Source organism: Galeopterus variegatus, unplaced genomic scaffold (assembly GCF_000696425.1).
Source record: "Galeopterus variegatus unplaced genomic scaffold, G_variegatus-3.0.2 Scaffold139, whole genome shotgun sequence".
Classification (NCBI taxonomy): Eukaryota; Metazoa; Chordata; class Mammalia; order Dermoptera; family Cynocephalidae; genus Galeopterus; species Galeopterus variegatus.
The window spans coordinates 485801-507727 of record NW_007726250.1 but is presented as its reverse complement, the minus strand read 5'-3'; the positions used below and the strand labels follow the sequence as shown (position 1 = coordinate 507727).

Here is a 21927-nt window from a genome sequence, read left to right as displayed (position 1 = left end):
AGCTTTCCAATGACGTCATAAGGTGGATGTCATTGTTGCCATTGACACATGAAGAAACTGAGACTGTGATTAGGTTAAGTCACTCTCATGGGTCACACACATCTAGAAAGAGGTGGAGGCTGTCAGGATTCAAACCTGAACCATGTCCTTACCTCCATGCCACCCTGCCCATACTCATTTTTGAGCCTTCAGTGCTGCCACTGTGTGTGGCACCTGCCTGACACAGCCACTGCTGTCAAGCAAATGGACAGAATGGGCTGCCCACTCCAGAGGCACACACAGCCTGGGTGCATTGGGCGTCCCCAAGCAGTGGCTCTGGTTGAACTCAGTGCCACTAAGGTCCTTTACTGCCCTGAGATGCAGGGGCTCATCACTATCCTCCCTGGAAGACGGAGAGTGCCCGTGGTTATTAGGTTTGTTTTACAGTGGAGGAAACTGAGGCCCAGAGCCAGGATTTGCTAAAGGTGAATCTAGGTAGAGCCTCAGTCAAGGGAGACAGTGGAACCTCCCCCCACACCCAATGCCACACCAGACATAAGGAGGAGACAAAGGAGAAGGGTGGGCTCCTGCCTCCAAGGGACTAGAGAGGGCAGGCGGATGCAGACGAGAACACGGAGCCCGGGCAAGGCGAGGGCAGAGCCTGGAGCTGACGGCGACCGCTCAGCGGCGGGCAGGGCTGGGGAGCAGGTCCACTTTCCTCATCTGCAAGTGGACAAATGAAGGCCGAGGGAGGCGGGTGCTCCTGTCCCGCGTCTGTAGTACCTTGCAGGGTACAGGATGGCTGCAGAAATAAGAGGAGGGGGCACGAGGGGCCAGGCTTTGCAAAGCCTGCCAGTCTAGCAAAAGGTGGAGGACGATCCATGTGGCTAGAGCCAGGACTGGATCCAGGTCTCCGGCCGTCACTCAGCCCCTGCCCACTCCTGCCTCCCACCAGCTGGTAGAAATTGCCATCCTTCTCCCAGGACTCAGGTGCGCTAAACCCTTTTCGAGGTGTCCCCGTGGATTCGCTTGTTTAACCTAACAGCAGCCCTGCGAGGCCAGGTCTGGGGGCACCGTCTCTTCATTTCTTTAGAAGAGGAAATGCAGCCAGAGAGGTTAAGTGACTTCCCCAAGGCCACAGAGCCAGTGAGTAAGGCATTAAACTCTGGCAGTGGCGGCCAGTCCCAAGTCTTAGCCCATGTCACCTTGACGCTGGTGGCCTCCTCCCTGAGGGTAGAGGATGGGCCCACCCTCTTTTCCCTCCAAGATCATCCCATCTGACCTTCGGGGTGAGACTCTCTCAACATCAGCCTCCACCCTCTGGAAAGTGACTGGGGCTCTGGCCCAGGACATGGGTTGGGTGGCAAAGCAGCTGAAGAGCTGAGAACCCGCGTGGGCCAGCCCCCGGCAGGCACCTGCTCTTTGTGGAGATGTAACTCACACACCTCATTTCACAGACCTCACTCATTCCAAGTGCACAATTCAGTGGTTTTTAGTTATTCACAGCGTTGTGCATCCATCACCACAAACCATTTGGGAGCATTTTTTATCCCCCTTCCAAAAGAAGCCCTGTACCCTTCAGCAGCCACGCCCCGTTCCCCATCACCTCCAGCCCTGGGCAACCACACATCCCCCTTCTGTCTCTACAGATTTGTCTTTTCTGGATCTTTCATATAAATAGAATCACACAACATGTGGTCTTTTGCAGGCATTCTTTTTAGAGCCTTATTATAACCTTTTGCAGTCAAATGGTGTTCTCCCAATTTCAAAGCTGAGGGGATTGAGGTTCAGAGTGGTCAAGTAACTAGCTCAAGATCACCCAGCTCAGAAGTCGTGGGTGGGATTTGTACTACACCTGTCCGACTTCAGAGAACCCTGGCCACCCTTCTCATGCCTGGAGCCCAGAGGCACATAACAGCTTTAGGGGCTGAGGCCAGGGCTTTGAGGATCAAGGAAGGCTGAGAGGGTGGGGGAGTTTGTGGGTCCTGGGGGGCCAGGGTTAGAGGGGTAGACAGGTTGGAGGAGGCACTGGGTACAGCCACCAGACCCACAGGGTCACAGAGAGAAAAAAACTATGCAGGGCAGTGGTGGGGTAAGGGGTGGGGCAGCTAAATTTACTCTCAAGGACGCGATCCTGCATGCCACCACCTGCCCCTGCCTGCTGATTAGTCCAGTCACAGCTTCTGGATGATTCCCCATCTCCTGCCCCTGTCCCTCTGGATGTAGCCCTCTCCGGTCATGCTCCCAGGGCCTGCCTGCTGTACGATGACTCAGCCTGAGCCCTAGAGCCAGCTGTCCCTCTGCCACCTCCTCCCTCCTCCGCCACCTGTCCCTCTCTGGCTGAAGCTGCCTCCCAGGATGTAACTCTCACCAACATGGCTCTGCCAGGACTAGCCTAGCCAGCACCACAGGCAGGGCAACTCTGTCCCCAGTGTGCCCTCCAGGGCACGTCCCACCCCTTCTGACAAGCTCACTTCGGATACATATAAGAACCTCAGGCCCTCGTTTAATGCTCTTTGTATTTTAAAAACAATTTCCATATCTTGACTAAAGGAGAGCAGATTTTATTTATTTTATTTTATTTTATTTTGTCAATATGCAATGTGGTTGATTATTGTGGCCCCTTACTGAAACCTCCCTCCCTCCTCCCTGTCCCCCTCCCTCCCAACAACCTCATATCTGTTCACTTGTCGTATCAACTTCAAGGGACTGTGATTGTTGTGTCCTCTTCCCTCCCCCTGCCCCCCAGTTTATTTGTGTATTTATTTATTTTTAGCTCCCACAAATAAGTGAGAACATGTGATATTTCTCTTTCTGTGCTTCACTTGTTTCACTTAATATAATTCTCTCAAGGTCCATCCATGTTGTTGCAAATGGCAGTATTTCATTCTTTTTTATAGCTGAGTAGTATTCCATTGTGTAGATATACCACATTTTCCATATCCACTCATCTGATGATGGACATTTGGGCTGGTTCCAACTCTTGGCTATTGTAAAGAGTGCTGTGATAAAAATTGGAGAACAGGTATCCCTTTGACTTGATGATTCATATGCCCTTTCAGGCTACTCTCTGCTGTGACTGCCCAATTTGATCCACCTCCAGCCCCCCTGGGGATCATCAGCTTACTGAAGCCCTGAGACATAGATAAAGCTTTCCCCTTTGATGACGAGAAAACTGAGAAAGGACTGCACCCACTCTGTGACCTTGGGCAGGTCACTTGCCATCTCTGGGCTGCAGTTTCCCGCTCTGTATGGTGGAGGCACTAGACTGTCTCTCCAGAAACCTGGGCAGCCAGCCATGCCCCCTGGGCTATTTATACCAGGACTCTGGGAAGTCACACCACTCATCTTGGCAACAGAACCTGAACAGGTGCAAGGGAGCCCCCAGGCCCAGCCCCACCCCTCCTGTGTCTGAGCTGGGCCCATAGAACCTGGTCAGGCCTCCAGGCAGGAAAGAGGTCCCTGCACACCTGAGGGCTTTGTGCAGGGAAGCCCCCACTGCCCTCTGTCTCTGTCTCTGCCTCTGTCTTCTCACTGTTTTTTTCTCGGTGTCTTTCCTCTCTCTGTCTCTCTCTTTGCTGCGCATGTTGCAGGCCGGGGCAGAGCAGCACTTCACTCTCTAAGGCCTCTGCTCCCGCCACACCCCAATGATTTACAACCTGTTCTCATCCCAACTCTGTGCTTGTGAACTTTTTTCTTTTTATTTTAAGCTGTTTGCAAAATCTCAGAAAAGTTGTGGGACTGGAGATGGGAAGAAAGGGAGAGATCGAGGGAGTGATGCAAGAAGCCAGGGCCAACAGTATCAGGACTGCTTTAGAGACCTGCTCGTGACAGAGAGGGAGGGAAAGAGGAAGGCAGAGAGGAAAGACAGAGGGGAAAACACAGCGGGAAGTGAGATGGCAAGTGGAGGAGACAGAAAGACAGGGGGCAGAGGTGGCTTCTCCTGCACAAAGCCCTCTGGTGAGGAGGGGTCTTCCCATGGCAGCCTGACCAAGGTTTTTCTTCTCTGGGCCTCAGTTTCCTCCTCTGTAAAAACAAATCTGGGCTGGATGACCCCAAAAGCTCTCCAAACACTGTCATTCAGACCCCGTGGGTGCTAGATTAGGGTGACAGGGCCCACCAAGCCTCATAATTATTCAGATTTGGATATTGCTTTAGTATTCAGTCCTCCACTGTCGGCTCAATATGACTAACCCCATCCAGCATGTGGAACGCTGGAGCTCAGAGAGGTGGAGACACTTTTACGAGGCCACATAGCAACTGCGCTGGGACGGGACCTAGGGCTGCTGAGTGCAGTGGGCAGGATTTCCCACACACCTGTGTGTGGGGGCCAGGTCCCTGTCTCCCCTGTGGCTGTCCCATCGCTGCCCCTATTTCCACTGCTTCAGCCCCTCTGTGGCACCCGGTGGTCCCTGGACAAGGGCAGAGGTAACCAGCTGTGCACACGCCCTTCCGTGATGTCGAGGACCCTCTCTCAGCAGAGGCCCCTCGCCCAGGCCCACCTCTCCCTTCCTCAGTGAGAAACTGCAGCCCGGGACCCCCCTGCAAAGGAAAGAGAGAAATTCAGAGGAAAGGGGCCCAGTTCCTACCATCATCCACCAGTGAGGCCGCTCTCACTCACTTGTGCATTGATGACAATGGGACAAACAGGCAGAAATGTCAGGCCCTGTCCTGGGCACTTGATGTGTATTAATTCATTTGCTCCTCACAAAGGCCTTTTGGGGTAAGTAATAAGAAAAAGTATTTTGGGCCGGCCCGGTGGCGCACTGCTACAGTGCGCCGCTTGGGAGCGCAGCGGCGCTCCCGCTGAGGGTTCGGATCCCACATACAGACCGGCCGCTCACTGGCTGAGCGAGGTGCGGGCACAACAGCAAGGGTTGCAATCCCGTTGCTGGTCCCGGTCCGGTACGGGCGCGACACTGAGGGTTGCAATCCATTGCCGGTCACGAAAAGAAAAAAAAGGAAAAAAAAAAAAAGAAAAAGTATTTTTATTTCACAGGGGAGGAAACTGAGGCACAAAGTGGTGGAATAACTGGCCCCACGTCACACCATGGAGGGACTGGCTCAAGAGCCTGAGTCAATGACTTTCAGGCATGAATCTGCTCGAGCGGGACGGCGCACCCTGGCTGAGAGTCACCATGGTCCCAGCACTGGGCTGAGGGCTTAGCATGCATTACCTCGTGTCACCCTCCTGACCCACTCCTTCCCACCTGCCTTGCCTGAAAAGTGGCTTGGAAGCCCATCCCCCAGTGGTGCTCAGGGAAGGTGACTCCAGCCCTGGCCCAAGGGTCAGTTACAGCTGCTCTCCGCTCTTGGTGGTGGTCTTGCCTGTGACTGGCATAGGCATGGGCATGTGACCCAGCCCTGGGAAGTGTGGGCGTAGAGGGAATCTGCCAGGGTGGAGGGGAAGGCGCCTCTGGGAAGACTTCCTGGCTTTCAAAAGAGAATGTGAAGCAAGGAGTTGCCGTTTCCTGCCTTTGGATATTGGGTGAGGAGGTGATGTCTGGAGCAGTGGCAGTTATCTCGTGATCTTGAGGGGAGGGTGAAAGAGACATAGACCTAGAGCCTGGCACCCTTGAGCTAGAAATCCCCAACTCTGGGGCTTCCCTGCCTCCATATATATATGATGTATTAAGTCTCTTTACTTTTTCAGCCATTTTAGTTGGATTTTTTGTTTGGGACTGAACTAGTTTAACCCTCACCGTCCCCTGAGGAAGGCACGACCATTGTGTCCATTTACTGAAAAGAAAACTGAGGCACAGGAACACTAAGCAACTCGCCAGCTGGGAATGGACGGGGCCATGATTTGAACCAGGGAATTCAGATTCTAAGGCCACACTCTGGGCCACTTTGCATTTTTGTTCAAATCACTGCCCGCTGAATATATTTCAGTGGCTCCTCAGTGATCACAGGAGAAGCGTGCAGTGTGGCCCGACCCCTGCCTGCTTTTCCCTCCTGACCCCTGTTTCTGCGTTTGCTCTGCAGAACTCTCTCTGTTCCTGCAGCATCCTGTGTCTTCCACGTCCTCACCCCTCAGCAGGCTCCGATGCCCGGCAGCTCCAACTCACTCCTGAAGTCTCACTCTGGGGAGCATTTCCTCTCCTCTCTGCCCACCCAGCCTGGGCGGGCCCCACTTTCTGCACACCCTTCCCTGGGAGCACCCATCACATTGTACTAAATCCTTGCATGCTGTGTCAGTCAGGGTCGCAGAAACAAGGACGATGCACAGAAGTGTGGGCAGGATGCGTAGAATCCTGGGGCCAGCAACAGAGGGAGCCATTTCCACCTCCAGATGCAAAGGGAGGGAGCAGGTGTGGGAACTGCAAGGAGAGGGCTCCCATGGGAGATGTGGGCTTCCCTGGAGGGATGCAGCCAATGTGCAGCAAACCAGCAGGGGTGGGCATGGGGGAATGAATGCCCTGGCTTCATTCTCCCCACACAGAGAGTAAACATGGTGGCTTTGCAGCATGTCTGCACATTGTTCAACTGTCCTCCTGTCTCAGTCTGTTTTGCTTTGCTATAAGAGAATTTTTGAGACTGGGTAATTTATAAAGTACAAAAGTCTATTGCTTACAACTCTAGAGGCTGGGAAGTCCAGGGGCATGGCGGCAGCTTCTGACCAGGGCCTTCGTGCTGCGTTGTAACATGGCAGAGGGCATCACATGGTGAGAGGGCAAGAGCATGTCTGTCAGCTCAGGTCTCTTCCTCTTCTTATAAAGTCCCATCATGGGGCCCCACCCTGATGACCTTATCAATCTTAATTACTTCCCAAAGGCCCCACTTCCAATCAACATATGAATTCGGGAGTTAAGTTTTCAACACAAGAAATTTGGGGGACAGATTCAAACCACAGCACCTCCCATCACCAAATGGAGTCCACTTTCCCCCTGAAACACAGGCTGGCCTTAGTGACTCGCTCCTAAAGAACAGAAATCAGCGGCAGTGACTCTGCATGGCTTCCAAGGCTAGGTCCCAAGAAGCTATGCAGCCTCTGCCTGGCTCTTTCTGCTCGGTCACCTGCTCTTGGAATCTACTCACCCTGTTGTGAGGAAGCGGAGCAGCCACCTGGAGAGGTCTCTGGTAGCTATTCAAACCAACAGCCATACATGTGTGATCGAGCCCCAAAGTGATGACTCCAGCCCAGCCCCCATGAGTGACCCTGAGTGAAAACCCCCTTGCTGAGCCCAGCCAGCCTGTAGAGCTGAGAGAGGCAATAATACAGTATTGAACCATTGTGTTTTGATGTGATTTATCATACCACAATAGAAATTGCAACAGTGTTTAGTTTAGAAGGTGTTTGGTGAATGAAATGTATTGGGTACCTGATTATGTGGAATTTTTTTAAAATCTTTTTTATTTTTTGGAGGGAAACTGCCATTGAAAAGTATCCAAGAATTTCTATCAAGCAACAGTGACCTAGGGTCCCCTGCAACAATGTAGAGCTGAGAGAGGCAATAATACAGTATTGAACCATTGTGTTTTGATGTGATTTATCATGCCACAATAGAAATTGCAACAGTGTTTAGTTTAGAAGGTGTTTGGTGAATGAAATGTATTGGGTACCTGATTATGTGGAATTTTTTAAAAATCTTTTTTATTTTTTGGAGGGAAACTGCCATTGAAAAGTATCCAAGAATTTCTATCAAGCAACAGTGACCTAGGGTCCCCTGCAACAGTCACCTCTATTCAGGAGAGTCCCTCAGTGGCCTCTCGTCAACACTCCCATTAGAGGTGAGATGTGAGAAACGAGTGACAGGGATTCAGCCACCCTGGTAGGCTTTGGAACGTCACCCAAGGTCTGAGGTCCGCGCCAGCCTAGACTGCAGGTGCTTAGCAGAGGTCTCTCAGCTTCAGCTGGCAGGTTAGTGAGCCTTGCCCTGAGAATATCATCAGATGTCATGGGCTCGGTCTCAGGGTACCCACAAGATGGGGGGAGGGGCCACAGCTCTGGGGACTGGTGGCTTGAGGCCTCTGACCTGCTCGCCAATGATCCCAAGCTGAGAAGCCTCACCCACCCTGTAGGAAGAGTCCTCCCACTCCTGACAAAGACCACTCTTCCCAGGGCCCTTGGGTGCAAGAACTGGGGATGGGGGAGGCAGACTTGTCAGGTGGCTCCTGGGAGGACTGACCCTTCCCTTTGAGGGTCAGGCCATGAGAACCTCACTGTGGGGGAGTGCAGGCCCGGGCACATGCTCAGTGAGGCTTGTGTCTCCTGGGAGACCTTTCCCTCTGCCTGAGGCTGGAGCATGAGGCCCCTGCCCCAGCCCTGAGACTGCACCTCGGGGAAAACGATGGTGTGGACGGCTTTGATTTATAACCACTAAGCTTTGAAGCCCAAGCTTGGGTCCCCGGCAGCCCAACAGGCAAGGGTCTGGATGAGGATGGAGGTCACTGGGCACTGCGCAAGGATGTGTCAGCTTGCCCAAGAGAGTGACAAGCACAGAAGGACATGGGCAGTGATGGGGCAGTGGCCATGGAGCTGGGCCACCGGCAGGAGAATCAGGGCCTCCGGTGGCCGCCCACCGTACCTTTGCCCTCCTGCATTCTCTGACAATTCAGGGAGAGGAGGGAGAAGCTAGACTTCTGCTAGCCTGACAGTGGAGGCACAAGCTCATTTTACTTTGGAAAATGTGGAAGCTGGGAGGGTATTTGTCCTGAAGCCAACGAGGCACGCCTCACTCATTCCGTTAACCTGTATGTCCCATGAGGCAGGGTGCCGTGAGCAGTGCAGGATCTGGTTCACGTCCCAACTCTACTTCTTAGTGGGTGATCTGGGGAAAGTTACTTTAACTCTCTCTGTCTTAGTTTCCTCACCTGTAAAATAGGGAATGTGATTGCATGAGTCAGGGTTCCCCAGAGAGTCAGGACAAACAGGATGTATAGAGAGCGACTTAGTTAAGGAGTTGGCTCGTGTGCAGTGGGGCTGGTAGTGTGCAGTGCAGGGGGGCGGGGGGCTGGCAAATCTGGCATCTGCTGGACGGGCTGCAGGCCGGAGACCCAGGGAGGAGCTGATGTTGCAGTCTTGAGTCGGAAGGCAGTCTGGAAGCAGAATTCCTTTCTCCAGGAGGAACCTCAGTCTTTTCTCTTAAGGCCTTCAACTGATGGGATGAGGCTCGCCCCCCTTGTGGAGGTCATTTGCTTTACCCACAGCCTCCTATTTAAACCGTGCCTTCACAGCAACATCTAGACTGGTGTTTGACCACAGAACTGGCACCATAGCCTAGCCAGGGTGACACATAAAATTAACCATCATGATGATGGTGGTGATGGTGATACTTACCTCATAGGGCTGTTGAAAGAATCAACAGGCTGGAGCATATTAAATATTTAGAGCGTGCTGGGCCCCCCTCCTCCTCCCTGACTCTCCCTCCTCCTGCTAATTATCTGCATCCTCATTGCAACAAAACACTCCCACAAATGTGCAAAACACCTCCATAGGGATAATCCAAGTCCCATGGAGAGCCACCAATCTGGGCTCCTGGTTTTAGCAGGCCCTTACCAGTGGATTCACCCTGTTTAGCTTATTTCTAATGAAATGTCATACAGAGCCCCAACATATACATTGGCTAAAAGTACCACTACTCGATATAAGCAGGGATGCCCCCCTCCCCCATATGCCACCCACTCCCACATCCATCAGAAGACGCTTGAGTCCCCAGTGCTCCAAATAACCCAGTTTCATAATTTACTAGGTCCACAAAATCACCCCCTCTCTCTAATATGTGTGGTGAAGGGTGCCATTCTGCCCTGTGAGTTTTTTGACTCTGATAAATCAAGGGACAACTTTGGATCAGGCGATTAGAACCTACATACGCTTCCATGGGGAAAAAGGCCCGGGCAGACCATGGGGAACTCCATGTCTCAGGCAAGATGTTCATTTTCCTTGGGGAACCGATGTCCCATCCTTGATAAGTGAGAATATGTTCAGCCAAGACTCTGCTCTTCGGAGTGTATTAACACAGGCCCAATATTTTGTTTCTTTTTCTGTAAAAAATGCCAGCCTGGAAAGAAATTTTATATTCATGGGTAACCTGTGGTTAGACAAAAGCAACAGACTTGATGTGGGTCAATAGAAAGTGAAGGTTTTACAGCATTTTTTAAAAAGATGTACCTTTCACTTGTTTGGGAGCACAAAACGAATGGTGTGTGTGTGTGTGTGTGTGTGTGTGTGACCATACAATGAAATATAAAATATAATATGTAATTTAAATCTCATGGGTAACCTGTGGTTAGACAAAAGCAACAGACTTGATGTGGGTCAATAGAAAGTGAAGCTTTTACAGCATTTTTTAAAAAGATGCACCTTTCACTTGTTTGGGAGCACAAAACGAATGGTGTGTGTGTGTGTGTGTGTGTGACCATACAATGAAATATAAAATATAATATGTAATTTAAATCGCCAATAAAATGGCAAATGTGTGCGTGCAGGGTATAATCTGTCAAGCCCACTCGTCATTTTTCTGACGTCACCTGATAGCCCTAGCTCTGCAGGCCAAAGCTCTGCCAAGTGGAGAGCTCCAGTGAGCCAGACACACGGCTCTTCCACTGTCACTTCTGCTCTCCCAGATGCCACCCAAGCCCTGCTTTCTTTTACATCCTCTCCAACTTCTCATCCTGCCTCCACCCGGAAAGCTACAACCCAGGCAGAGTCATGGGAGCTGGCTTTTTAAAAGTCCACGAAGGACTCCCCCAACCTCCCCAAAAGTCCGTGCACAAGTCACCTCAGCTGTCCGGGGGTGTGGAGTTCAGAGAGGTGGGTAACACGGGCTGACAGTGGAGGAGTCAGACAGATGTTCATACACTCAGACTCATACGTACGGACACACACACACCCGGCATCCTCATAGGGACACCACACACACACACACACACACACACACACACACACATCCACAGAGCTCGACTGAAGGAATCAGACATCCAAAACCCGGTTGCTACTGGTGCCTCCCGAATCACTTAATTTTTGAAATGTTCTACAGTTTACGACGTGCCTTTATACCCGTCCACTTGGTGCGGTGTGATGCACACTCAGCAGAGTGCCTGGTGGGGAACAGCAGCCCTGAGGACACCACTGGGGACAGAGGACAGCAACAAACAGATTGCACCTCCCCAACCATGCATGCCACGACTCGGCACATGTAAGCCCCTTGGAATTGGCCAATACCCCACTTGGGACTGGGGGAAAACCTCAAATAATCTGAGATTAAGGATCTGCTGCCCAGACACAGTGGGAATTCAGAACAGAAATTCAGTAGAATCCGGTCAAAAAAGACTTTGCATTTTGTGCACATCCAAGGTAGAAACAGATTTTTTTTTTTTTTTTTTTTTTACCTCTGGGGCTTGACAACTATTTGTGGAATGAATGAATGCTGAATGAATGACCAATAGCTGGTACTTCTCTGCGACCCTATTTTTATTCTGCCCTGATTTAATTATCAGCGCATGTCTATCTCCCTGACAAGATTATCAATTGCTTTGAGGGCACAGCCCTGGCTTATTTGACTTTGAATCCTGCACACGCATCCTCTGCCAAAGTGCTCATTGCCTGAGCATTCAATTCAATTACTATGTAAGTGCATGGAATTGTTCTCCAGCCTCCAAGATCAAAAAGTTCCCCTTACCCTGAACTCCCCTCCTCTTCTCCCCTACCTCGCGATAGAGCATCGGAATTCCCAAAGCCTGGAGCAGAAGGGAGGTAGGTGGCTCCATCATTGCGGCTGTCCAGTGCCCGGCAAAAGAGCGTGGTACGATTTGAGATGTGTCTGCAGCCAGTATAGGAGCTCTGCCCTGCTAAGCAGCCATGAGCCTTGGCGTGGTCTGGGATTTGGGACAGTCAGGTCAGGTTCACCATGGGAAGCTGGGTCCCAAGACAGACACTCGAGGACAGAGGGGCACTAGGTTGCTTATCCTGGGAGCCACTGGAGATTTATAGTGCCAAGGACATGGGGCTTCCCAGAGATGGTGCCCAGTGTCGTGGGTGGCATTTCAGGTCCTCGCAGCTAGGGCACCGAGCTCGGCCCGGCCCACCAGGCCCCCGTCCATGGCCTCTGCTCCTGCCTACTTAAGTATTCTGCCCATGTGCTCTGCATTGGCAGACATGGATTTTGTCTCCCAGCCTGTGCCTGCAAGTTATTTCCCGGGTGCCCAGTGTCGTGGGTGGCATTTCAGGTCCTCGCAGCTAGGGCACCGAGCTCGGCCCGGTCCACCAGGCCCCCGTCCATGGCCTCTGCTCCTGCCTACTTAGGTATTCTGCCCATGCGCTCTGCATTGGCAGACATGGATTTTGTCTCCCAGCCTGTGTCTGCAAGTTATTTCCCATGTGTCTGTCCTTCCTCTTGGTCAGAAGGTCAGTGCCTGCCCCTGGCTGGCCATCTAGCTCTGCCTCCCTGGCTGGAGTCCCTGCTACCTTTCAGGCTACAATTTGAAGCCCAGCTCTGCCACCTACTAGCTAGGTGAACTTGGCATGTTATTTAAACTGTTGTAGCTGCCACAGTGACCACTTGCTCCCTGGTCCTGTCCCCTCTCCTCTGAATCCTCAAAGCCCCCTGCACCTGGCACTGATCTACCCGAATTGCAAAGGCCTGTGGCCTGCCCGCCTCCACACCAGATGAGGTGCTCCCTGAGGCCCAGGCTGGGCTCTTCCCTCCATCTCCCTGTGCCCTGCACTGTGCCTGTCATGGAGGGTGGCCTGGGGACGGTGGGCTCCTGTCCCTCTCTCCTTCCTCCCCTTTGCTTCCACACAAGGCTCTCTGCACACGCAATCCCAGGGTACACCTTCCCACCATGTCTTCTGGGGGTGGGGGGAGGGCTTCACTTGCCCCAGGGGATAAAAAACCCAGGCAGAGTCCGAGATACCACAAGGCCTTTTATTAGTAACAGGTGAGCCGCCCCGTACTTGCGTGCTCCAGACACCTGACTGCTTCCCTCAGGCATGGCGTGGCTGACCCACCCTCCCCAGACCTCCTCCTCATTGCAAAGGGACATTTGGTGACCTCAAGGGACAGTGATGGATCAGATAATTATTATGGCCCAGCCTAGTTGATGGTTTGGGTTTGGGGTTAAAGGTGAGGGTGAAGGTATAGGTCAGTTTGGAGGTTGGACGGAATTGGGTCGGGATATAGGAGAGAGGGGAATTAAGCGGGATCCAAACCTGCAGGCCACAGTGAGCAAAGGGCCATGCGTCTCCCAGTTCAGAGGGGGTTGTCATTGCATGGGGACCCCATCACCAGGAGTGAAGCCAACTTGAGCACCCCACTCCCTGCCCCTCCGCCTTTCCTGCCCACCTCTCATAGACAAAGCAGACACTCAAAAGCAAACTCTACAGGACTACGTGAGATTTGGTCCCCACCCTCTGCTGGGTCCAGGGACCCAGCTGGGTGAGGGTGGGGTGGCAGGGGCTTAGCCCTGGAACCCCAGCTCCTTGTACTTGGCAGCAATGTCATTCCGGAACATCTCCAGGGCCTTGCTCATGGCTCCCTGGGCATCGGGACCGAAGTCCCCGTGATGCTTGTTCTTCAGAACATCGATGATGGCTTCTGAGATGAACTGAGGGTGGGGAGGAAAGGAATACTGGTCACTGGGGGGGGGATGAGCCAGGAGCCAGATGGGGGTCAGACCATGTCCCACCTTCTCTTTATCCCAGGGCCATTTACTGAGCCTCTACTACGCACCAGGCATGGCTCTGAGGGACCTCCATGGATTAACACCTTTAATCCCACTACAACTACTTTACAGATGGGGAAACTGAGGCACAGGGCGGTTAAGCTGTGTGTTGAAATCATGTAGCTGGGAAGGGCATCTGAACCCGGGCGGGCCAGATCCTGAGCCCACTCTCCTATCCAGTGCCCCCTCCACTGCCGCTCAGGGTGTGGACCCAGCTGCCACCAGGCGAGGGCTCAGGCTCCACCAACACAGGGCAGCAGAAAAGAAGGGACATGCTCAGATTCCATTATTTTATCTGGGATTTTGCAATCAGAAAGCCTAGAAACAAACTATTTCCCAGTTATGTGTATTTAATTTTTGCACTTAACGACTGTGTGGTTACTGCTTTAAAGATGCTATTTTGGGGGGGCACAGCCTCGCATTCTCTCTGCCAAGCACAGAGTTAGTGCTCAGAAACATCGGTGGGAGGGAAGGGGAGAGACGAAGAGGAAAGATTTGAGACCTGCAGTGGCCCAGGACTTAGGACGTCTTCTATCAGCCTCGTCCTCACCTTCTGCTTTAACATCCACGAGCTCGTTACCAGGAAAGGGAGGTGGGAATATTTATAGCGTGGGCTGCTTTAGGGATCGAAAGACCCAGGGACCTAAAATGCTACTGTACTTTCTCAAGCGTTAATCAAGATCTGCTCCCAACCACAACCTGGCTGGTGCACCAAGTGGTGTCACTTTACAGAGGAGGCAACCAAGTGGCCAGACTGTCATGCAACAAGTCGACAGCAGAGCTGAATTTGTGCCCAGGAGATTGTGGACAAGCCACTGCCAGAGCCAGGAACAGAGGCAGTGGATGAACCGCGGCTGGGCTTTCTCATTTTCTCAGGGCCCCGAGGTGTAAGTGACATAAGGCAGGGGTGGGGTCAAGGGAAGGGGCATGCAGAGGGAGGCCTCAGAAAGCACAAGCGTCAACACCCAGGAAACATCTTTCTGCTCAGAAACAGGGATGACCCTCAGATGCCTACATGTGGGCATCGATTTAGACAAACACTTGAAATCACCTTTAATTTCATAAATGTGGTAAAACAAAGGCGTCCGGGGGTGCCATGGAGTGAGCCTGGTCCTTTGAGAACTTGAGAGACCCAAGTTCAGGCCTGGCTCTGCCCTTTCCCCGTGTGTGATTCCACCTGCAAAACGGGGCTTAGGTGACCCCATGAGGCCCCCCAGTTCGGCCACTCATACCTAGAAAATTGTGGAATGGGGCAGCTGTACTGGAGCAAGGAAAACTGCCCTTGACACCTACGACCCTCTGGGCCCCCCTCAGTCACTGAGAGAGATGATCTGTCCACAGTTGCGGCTTGGAGCCTCAGTTCCCCATCCCTAGAGAGGGGATCTGGTCACTCAAATTGTATTGTGAGCCGACCACAGGCTGCTGATACAGAAATGGTAGCGAGGCAGGTCCTTCCCCTGAGGAGCTCGAGTGCCACCTGGGAGGTCACTGGGTAAAGAGAGAAATTGCAGTATGGCCTGGCAGGGGCCATGACAGGGATAAGGATAAAGTGCCACAGGGCGTGGGGATGGGGGCTGGCAGATGGAGCAGCTGACTGCCTCATTGGCCAGAGGAGGTGGCTGCTGAGCTGGGCCTTGGAGGATGAACAGGGATTCACCAAGAGAAGACGGGGAGGGCAGGGACCGCAGCATGTGCAGCAGCTCAGAGGCAGGACTGGCTCATCATGACTATGACGCTGACTGGGTTGGGCAGGCAGGATTGTTAGGGTGCAATTGTGGGGTGGGGTGCCGGTGAGCTGAAGAGGGGTGGTGGGGTGTTGTTGATGGGAGATATTATGCCACAATGGATGAGAAGCTCGGGTTCCAGAGTGCCATAGATCTGACTGTACCTGCTGGCTTATTAGTTACGTGACCTTGAGCAAGCTACTTTACCTCTCTGAGCCCCCAGTTTCCAAATTGGTAAAATGAGGATGAAAAGAGTGCCTGCCTGGGGCAGCGACTGCTAATTGCCTAACCAATATCCATTTTCCCCTTCTTCCGTCATAATAGAACTCCAGCTGTATTGTGTGTTGCAAATGACTATATTCCCCAGTTCCCATGCAGATAGGTGTGGCCTTGTAACTCACTTCTGGCCAATGAAATGCACACAAAATTGTCTGATGCTATTTCTGGGATTCCTTAAATTCCTTAAAACAGAGCCTTCATCTCTTCCTCCTGCTTTTTGTTGGAATATGGACCAGATGGCTGGAGCTCTTGCAGCCATCTTGGACCGTGAGGCAACTTTGAGGAGGGACACTACATGCTAAGGGTAGATGGCAGCACAGGAAGAAAGAGCTTACATCCCTGGTGACCGTGGGACCCCACACCAACCCTACACTCCCTACCTTTGGTTTTCTTTTCTGTGAAAGGAAAAGAAGACCTGAATGCATTTCCTAACCTCATGGGGTGACTGTGAGACTCCCACGGGTGACCCAGGCAAATGTGTACCACAGCCCATCCTCATGGTAGCTTTACCGTTATCTTCACCCTCACGGTTGCACCAGCAGGAAGTTGCAGAGGATGCACCTGTGTACACGGTCCTGTATCCCCAGTTGCCTTGGAGATCCCTCTCCCACGCCCCTTCCTCCCACTGGTTATAGAGACAGAATCTGAAGCTCAGGCTCCTGGCCCCCACCTCAGGCCCATCCAACATCCCAGACCATCTCAGGACATTCAAACCAACTGCTTGTGCCTGGGACACCTGAGGTTCTGTCTCTTCTCTGTGAAGATGCTGGAACCGAGAGAGCCAGCATGCAGGCCACCCCATCCTGACCTGAGCCCAGCTGCTGAGCTCCTGCCACAAGAATTGTGCATGTCACAGACTCCCAGTGGCACAGGGGCTAGGGGTTGGGGTTCTGGAGTGATAGAGACCTGAGTTTGAATCCTGGCTCTGTCTTCTGACACTTCTGTGACCACGGACAAGCTACTTAACCTGTCTGTGCCTCAGTTTCCTCATCCATTCAGTGGGTATGATAAGGGTACCTACCTGTGGAGAGAATGCAAGTCATGCTCCCAGTGTCCACTCTCCCCTTCCTCCTTGGTAATGGAAGACTAATTTGGCATATTAAATTAAAGATTTTAAGTGTGAGATATTAAATGTTTGTTTTCAATGATCCCAGGAGGAAGGCAACATGGGTGTCAGCCCACTTTACAGAAGAGGAAACTGAGGCACAGAAAGGAGTGAAACAGGTCACCCTACAAGTTAGTGGCCGAGGTGGGACTCAAACCCAAATCTCATCCCCTCAAGGCCTCTCCATCCTCTCTCCGGCCCCCAGCCCTGCATCCTACCTCCAGGTACTTGACAGGGACCTTGTGCTTGGTGGCATGTGACTGGGCCAGGGGCTTGATCTCTGCCTCATGATGCCCCTTCTTCTTGAGGATGCCCCCCAGGGCAGAGAGCACGGTGTTGCCATGCTTCTTCACGTCCTCGGAGGCCCTCATCTCGTCCTCTGACTTCAAGTGCTTGAACTTGTCAAACTTCTCCAGAGTCTCAGGGTGATTCTTAAAGAGCCTGTGGGCACAAAGAGGGCTGGAGTCAGACACGGGAATGCCAGGTGGGGTCTGGAGGTGGCCAGACTTGGGTTCAAGTCCAGCTTTCCTTCTTCCCAGCTGTGTGACCTTGGGAAATTCACTTCCCCTCTCTGTGCCTCAGCTTTTCATCCAAGGAAGGGGGATAACATGTCCCTACGTAAAGATTAAATGAGATGGCATATGCCAAGTGCCAGCAGGGTGTCTGGCCTATGGTAAGTGTTGTATAAATTCTTGCTATTATTATTTCTATTATCATCATCCTCTTCTTCATTGTCACTGTGAGGAGCAGGAAGGAGACAGACATTTCAGCATTGTACCCTGGCCACACCCCAATTTTCTCCAAGTTATTTGGAGAGTAGATGACTGAGTGGCAGCACAGATGGGGGAGGGGAGAAGCAGGAGCCCTGGAGCTGCAGCACCCTGGACTGGCCGAGCACCTACTATGTGCCAGGCCCCATGCTAGGCTCTGCACTGTGTTGTTCTATACAATCATTCATATTATCCCCATTTTACAGATGAAGAAACAGGCTCAGAGGTGCGACGTCTTTAGCTCAATATTACAGGGCCGGTGCGCAGAGAAGCCAGACTGAAATCAGGTCTGAGTGACTCAAAAAGTAGCCCTAGGCCCTACCGGGGACCACCTCAGCAGCTTCCTGCCTAGAGACCACCCTTCAGCTGCTTGAGTGCTCCCAGCCACAGGAGGCTCCCGGCCACCTGTGAGGGCCACTCCACTGCAGAGCAGTTCTCAGGTGCAGGAAGCTCTTGTCTATTTTAAACCGAGCTCTGACACCCTGCACCCTGAGGCCCTCACAACACAGATGGTGAAGGGCCCACCTGTGGAGCATCCTGACCTAGCCCTGCCAAAGACCAAGCGCCCACTTCTGCCAGGCACCCAGTGAAGTGCAGAGGCCTCTGCCCGTGACCCTGAGTGTCCCCCTGCAGCCTCAGACCTCAGTCCTTCCTGCTGTGAGAAGGTGACTGTCGTTTAAAGGGAGTCATACCTGCCCCCGGGTGGGAGTGAGCTTTCCCGTTTCACTCGTGGGCACACAGAAGACCACGGAGGTGGGCAGGGTCACGTGGGCACCCGGTGGTGGAGCCCAGACCCAAACCCACCATAGGATGGTTCCATAACCCACACGATCTCCCTTGGGCCATACCCCAAAATGTTTGGCAGGGGTGACCCTGGCTCCAGGCTCTCTCTCCTCCTGTCTAATGGCTTCAGTTCCTTGGGAGGTTCCTCTGTTGTGGTTTCCAGGGTCCATGACATCCTTGTATCCCCTCTGTGGATACACTCCAGTTTGCTCCCTGAGCCACCATGCCCAGAAGTGGTCACAGGAAAGCACCCAACGCCCATGATCTCCATCAGGTCTTGTGGTATCCATGGTCCTGTGGCGAGGATACCTCATGACCAGGACGCTGAACCTCTCTTCATACAATCCAAGAATGAGCTCATGGTTTTTGAGCCACCTCCCTCAATGATTTCCTCTTCAGCTTGTGGTCAGCTAACACCCTCAGCTCTTCTTTGTGTGGACGGCCATATCTTCTCATCCTACTGTTGGGTGTGAGCACTTGCACCCAAGTGCAGAATTGGCATTTCCCCCTTTCTGTTTTCAGCTCCCCATTCCAGACTCACCAGCCTGGTTAGGACCTTGTAGTGTGGGTAGAGATGGTTCCTGAATTTTGTAGCGAGAGCACTGGACTGGGAGCACTGGCCTGACAAGCTAACTCTTGCAGGGCACTTGCTAAGGTCACGAGTATTCTAGGTGCTTGGCATGTATTAACTCGAACCCTCACAACAACGCCAGGAGGTAGGTTCTGTTATTCACTCGTTTTACAGAAGAGGAAACCGAGGTGAGCTCAAGCAGCCAGGAGGAGCAGGAGCCTCTACTGCAGTTCTCTAAATGCAGAGCCCAGCGCTTTCCTTCCCGGGCGGGGTCCTTAGATACAGGCCAGAGACACAGCACTTGACAAGCAAGAGCGTCCTTCCTTCTCCACTTGACATACAAGGAGAAGGGGCAAGGAAGAGGTAAGATTTCAGCATCCAGGTCCAGAGGCTTGGAGCCGAACTCGTACCCAAGTCTGCGTGTTCATGTCAGGGCACGTGCGATTTTGTGGGTGGGTGGATCACAGATGCCATCCACAGGGACCACTCCAGGTTATGAGCCTCAGGATCCCAGCAACGAGAGGGACTTCAAGATAACGAAACCTTACCCTCTCTTCCATGCAGACAATTATTTTATTACACAAAGGAACACACTTTCAACATCATTCACACACCCCTACTATTAGATCAATAATCAGATCTGGAAGGAGACCTAATAATTTGCTGAGTCCGACTTCCCATATGCACACACGGACACAGACAAATGCACACTTTGTTAAATGCAGGTACCGATAATACTAACCCACATTTACGTGGCCCTTAATGTATGTTCAAAGCGCTGTACAAATAGTAACTCATTTGAAAAGCCCGATGAGGTAGATACCATTCTACAGATGAAGAAACAGAGGCACAGAAAGACTAAGTAACTCTCCGGGGACTTAGCCCAGGCAGTCTGGCTTCACGTCTGCACTCTTGGTGACTACTCAGGCTTTGTTATGGTTACACAAAGACATTTACATGCAAACTGCTACACACACAGAAATGTGCAAACACAAGTGTACCCACATGCAGGCTCTCACAGACGTGTGCGCATTCACATACACACACATGGATGCACACGCACCCTCGCAGAGGTACACATAAACATCTCCCAGCACACCCGCACACATGTGCACGCACACACAAACACACTCACAAGTGTGCGCCACATGGACAGGAAGCAACCCCTTCCCCCAGTAGCATACCTCTCAGCTTCCCCAGAATGCCAGGTCTGTCCCCAGCCATGCCCAATGCCATCACCTCACCAGGGCCCTGTCCAAGGCCTGTGCGTCACTGACAGCTTGTCTCTGGCACCTTTCATCCAAGGGTCCCTGAACTCCTGACTATCACTATCTGGCGACAATGATCCTTGAACTCCCGTTTGACAGATGCGAGAGGTGGCATCACACAGGCCATGGCCCAGGGTCAGAATGCTGGGAGGAGACTGTCTGAGGCAGAAGAGGACCAAAGACCTGGGACCAAGGCAACTGGGATCTCAGACATTTGGGGGACCTCCCAGATGTTTAGGGGAAAGAATATGGGACTGAGAATTATAGAAGCCAAGTTCTGGCCGGGGCTCTGTCACCAGCATGCTTCACCCATGCGCACACCGAGAGAGCTGGTCTAGATGATTTCTCAGCTTCCAAAAACTTGCCCCTGCCTCTTCCTCCACTCTCAGCACCAGACAGCCAGAGAGGAGCCTGTATCTACTTTAAACAGTACAGGACAATCAGGCTAAGTCGTCCCCATCAGATCATTCTGGCACCACACAGCTGCCTGCTCTCTTGGCCCCATGTCCTGGAGCCCCCAGAGCACCCGCAGAAGGCCACGTCCCCGGTTAGGCCCACTAACAGCAACCCAGAACACGAGCAGACAGAAACCCGTCAGCCTACAGAGGCGGATGGATGGCACTTCCTCCGGTGTTTGAGAAAGCCTGGCTTGGCTATGTTTTTATCTGCAGCTCTATTGTCAACCCTCCTGGTTCAGGAGAGTCAGAGAGAAAGGGCATCATTTCCCTGCCCTCCTCTGAACTGAGGCCCAACTGCACACCCACACGGAACACTGAGGACTCTCTCAGACCCACGGAAACACTTCTGGCTCTACCAGAGCAAAACAACCAGAGTGCGGTGGGAAACTGACTCCAGCGCAGCGAGATCATGGGGCCGTGTAGCATAGTGGTCAAGGGCAGGGATGCTGGGTCCAAGCTGCCTGCATCTGAATTCCAGCTCCCCTCTTACCAGCTGTGTGACTCCGGGCAAGTTACTTAACCTCTCTGTTAAATATGGTGACCGTAATTATATCTACCTCGTAAGATTGTGGCGAGGCTTAAATGAGTTGATATTGGTGAAATGCTTAACGTAGGGTCTGGCAGTCAGTCTATGCTGCATAAATGTTTGCTCCCTTTCTCCTCCTTCTCATTGTCACTGTCATCGACACCAGCAGCAGCAGCAGCAGCACCAGGAATTTCAGGTTCTGCCTGTAGCTGCCGTTGAGGGTTGAGATTCTCGGGCTCAGTTTCCTCCCTGTAATGTGAGAAGTGGTGGCCCCCAGCAGTGGTTTTTAAACTTTTCATGGTCTTGAAATCCTTTGTTCCAACAAAAATGCAAAAATAAATAAGACAGAAAAGGTTTGGGGGAGAGAAGGAAAGGCAGGGCCCGGAGCCCACTCAGCAGCCCCTCCCTCCTGAGCCCCCACTCCTGCAGCCAGAACCTCCCACTGACCTCCCCGCTGCTAAGTTCCAGACCTTCATGATCATAGTTGCAGCGAAGGCCTCAGCGTTTTACCAACAGACTGGGCTTAACAGAATTTGCCTTCTTTTATAACTAGAAGATTAGAGAAATAACCTTTCGAGGTCAGTACGAAAGCCCAGGGTCAGCGCCTGGAACAGAACCGGCAGCCCTGGGAGTCAGCATCCTCTCCCCCAGCCCCCCACCCAGGGAAGCCGTCCTCCCAGTACCCCAAACACAGAGAGGGCAGAACCAGCTGGCGTGGTCTCTGCATGTCCCACAGTCTACGACGTGACAGGGCATCAGGCCCTCTGGGGCTTTCCAGGGGTCACAGCCTCAGGCCTCATGT

The 21927-nt window shown here is 52.5% G+C and overlaps 1 protein-coding gene across 1 annotated transcript in view; it reads right to left on the bottom strand.

Annotated features, from left to right (window-relative positions):
• Positions 1 to 12861: 12861 nt before the first annotated feature.
• The window catches only part of MB (myoglobin), an 11629-nt gene continuing 2563 nt past the window's right edge, over positions 12862 to 21927 (bottom strand). Inside the window, exons 3-4 of the mRNA XM_008590097.1 lie at positions 16968 to 17190; positions 12862 to 13524 (exon numbers count right to left, since the gene is read on the bottom strand). Of these exons, the coding sequence (XP_008588319.1) occupies positions 13378 to 13524; positions 16968 to 17190 (370 nt within the window). The 3' untranslated portion in view covers positions 12862 to 13377. The remainder of the gene's footprint in view (positions 13525 to 16967; positions 17191 to 21927) is intronic.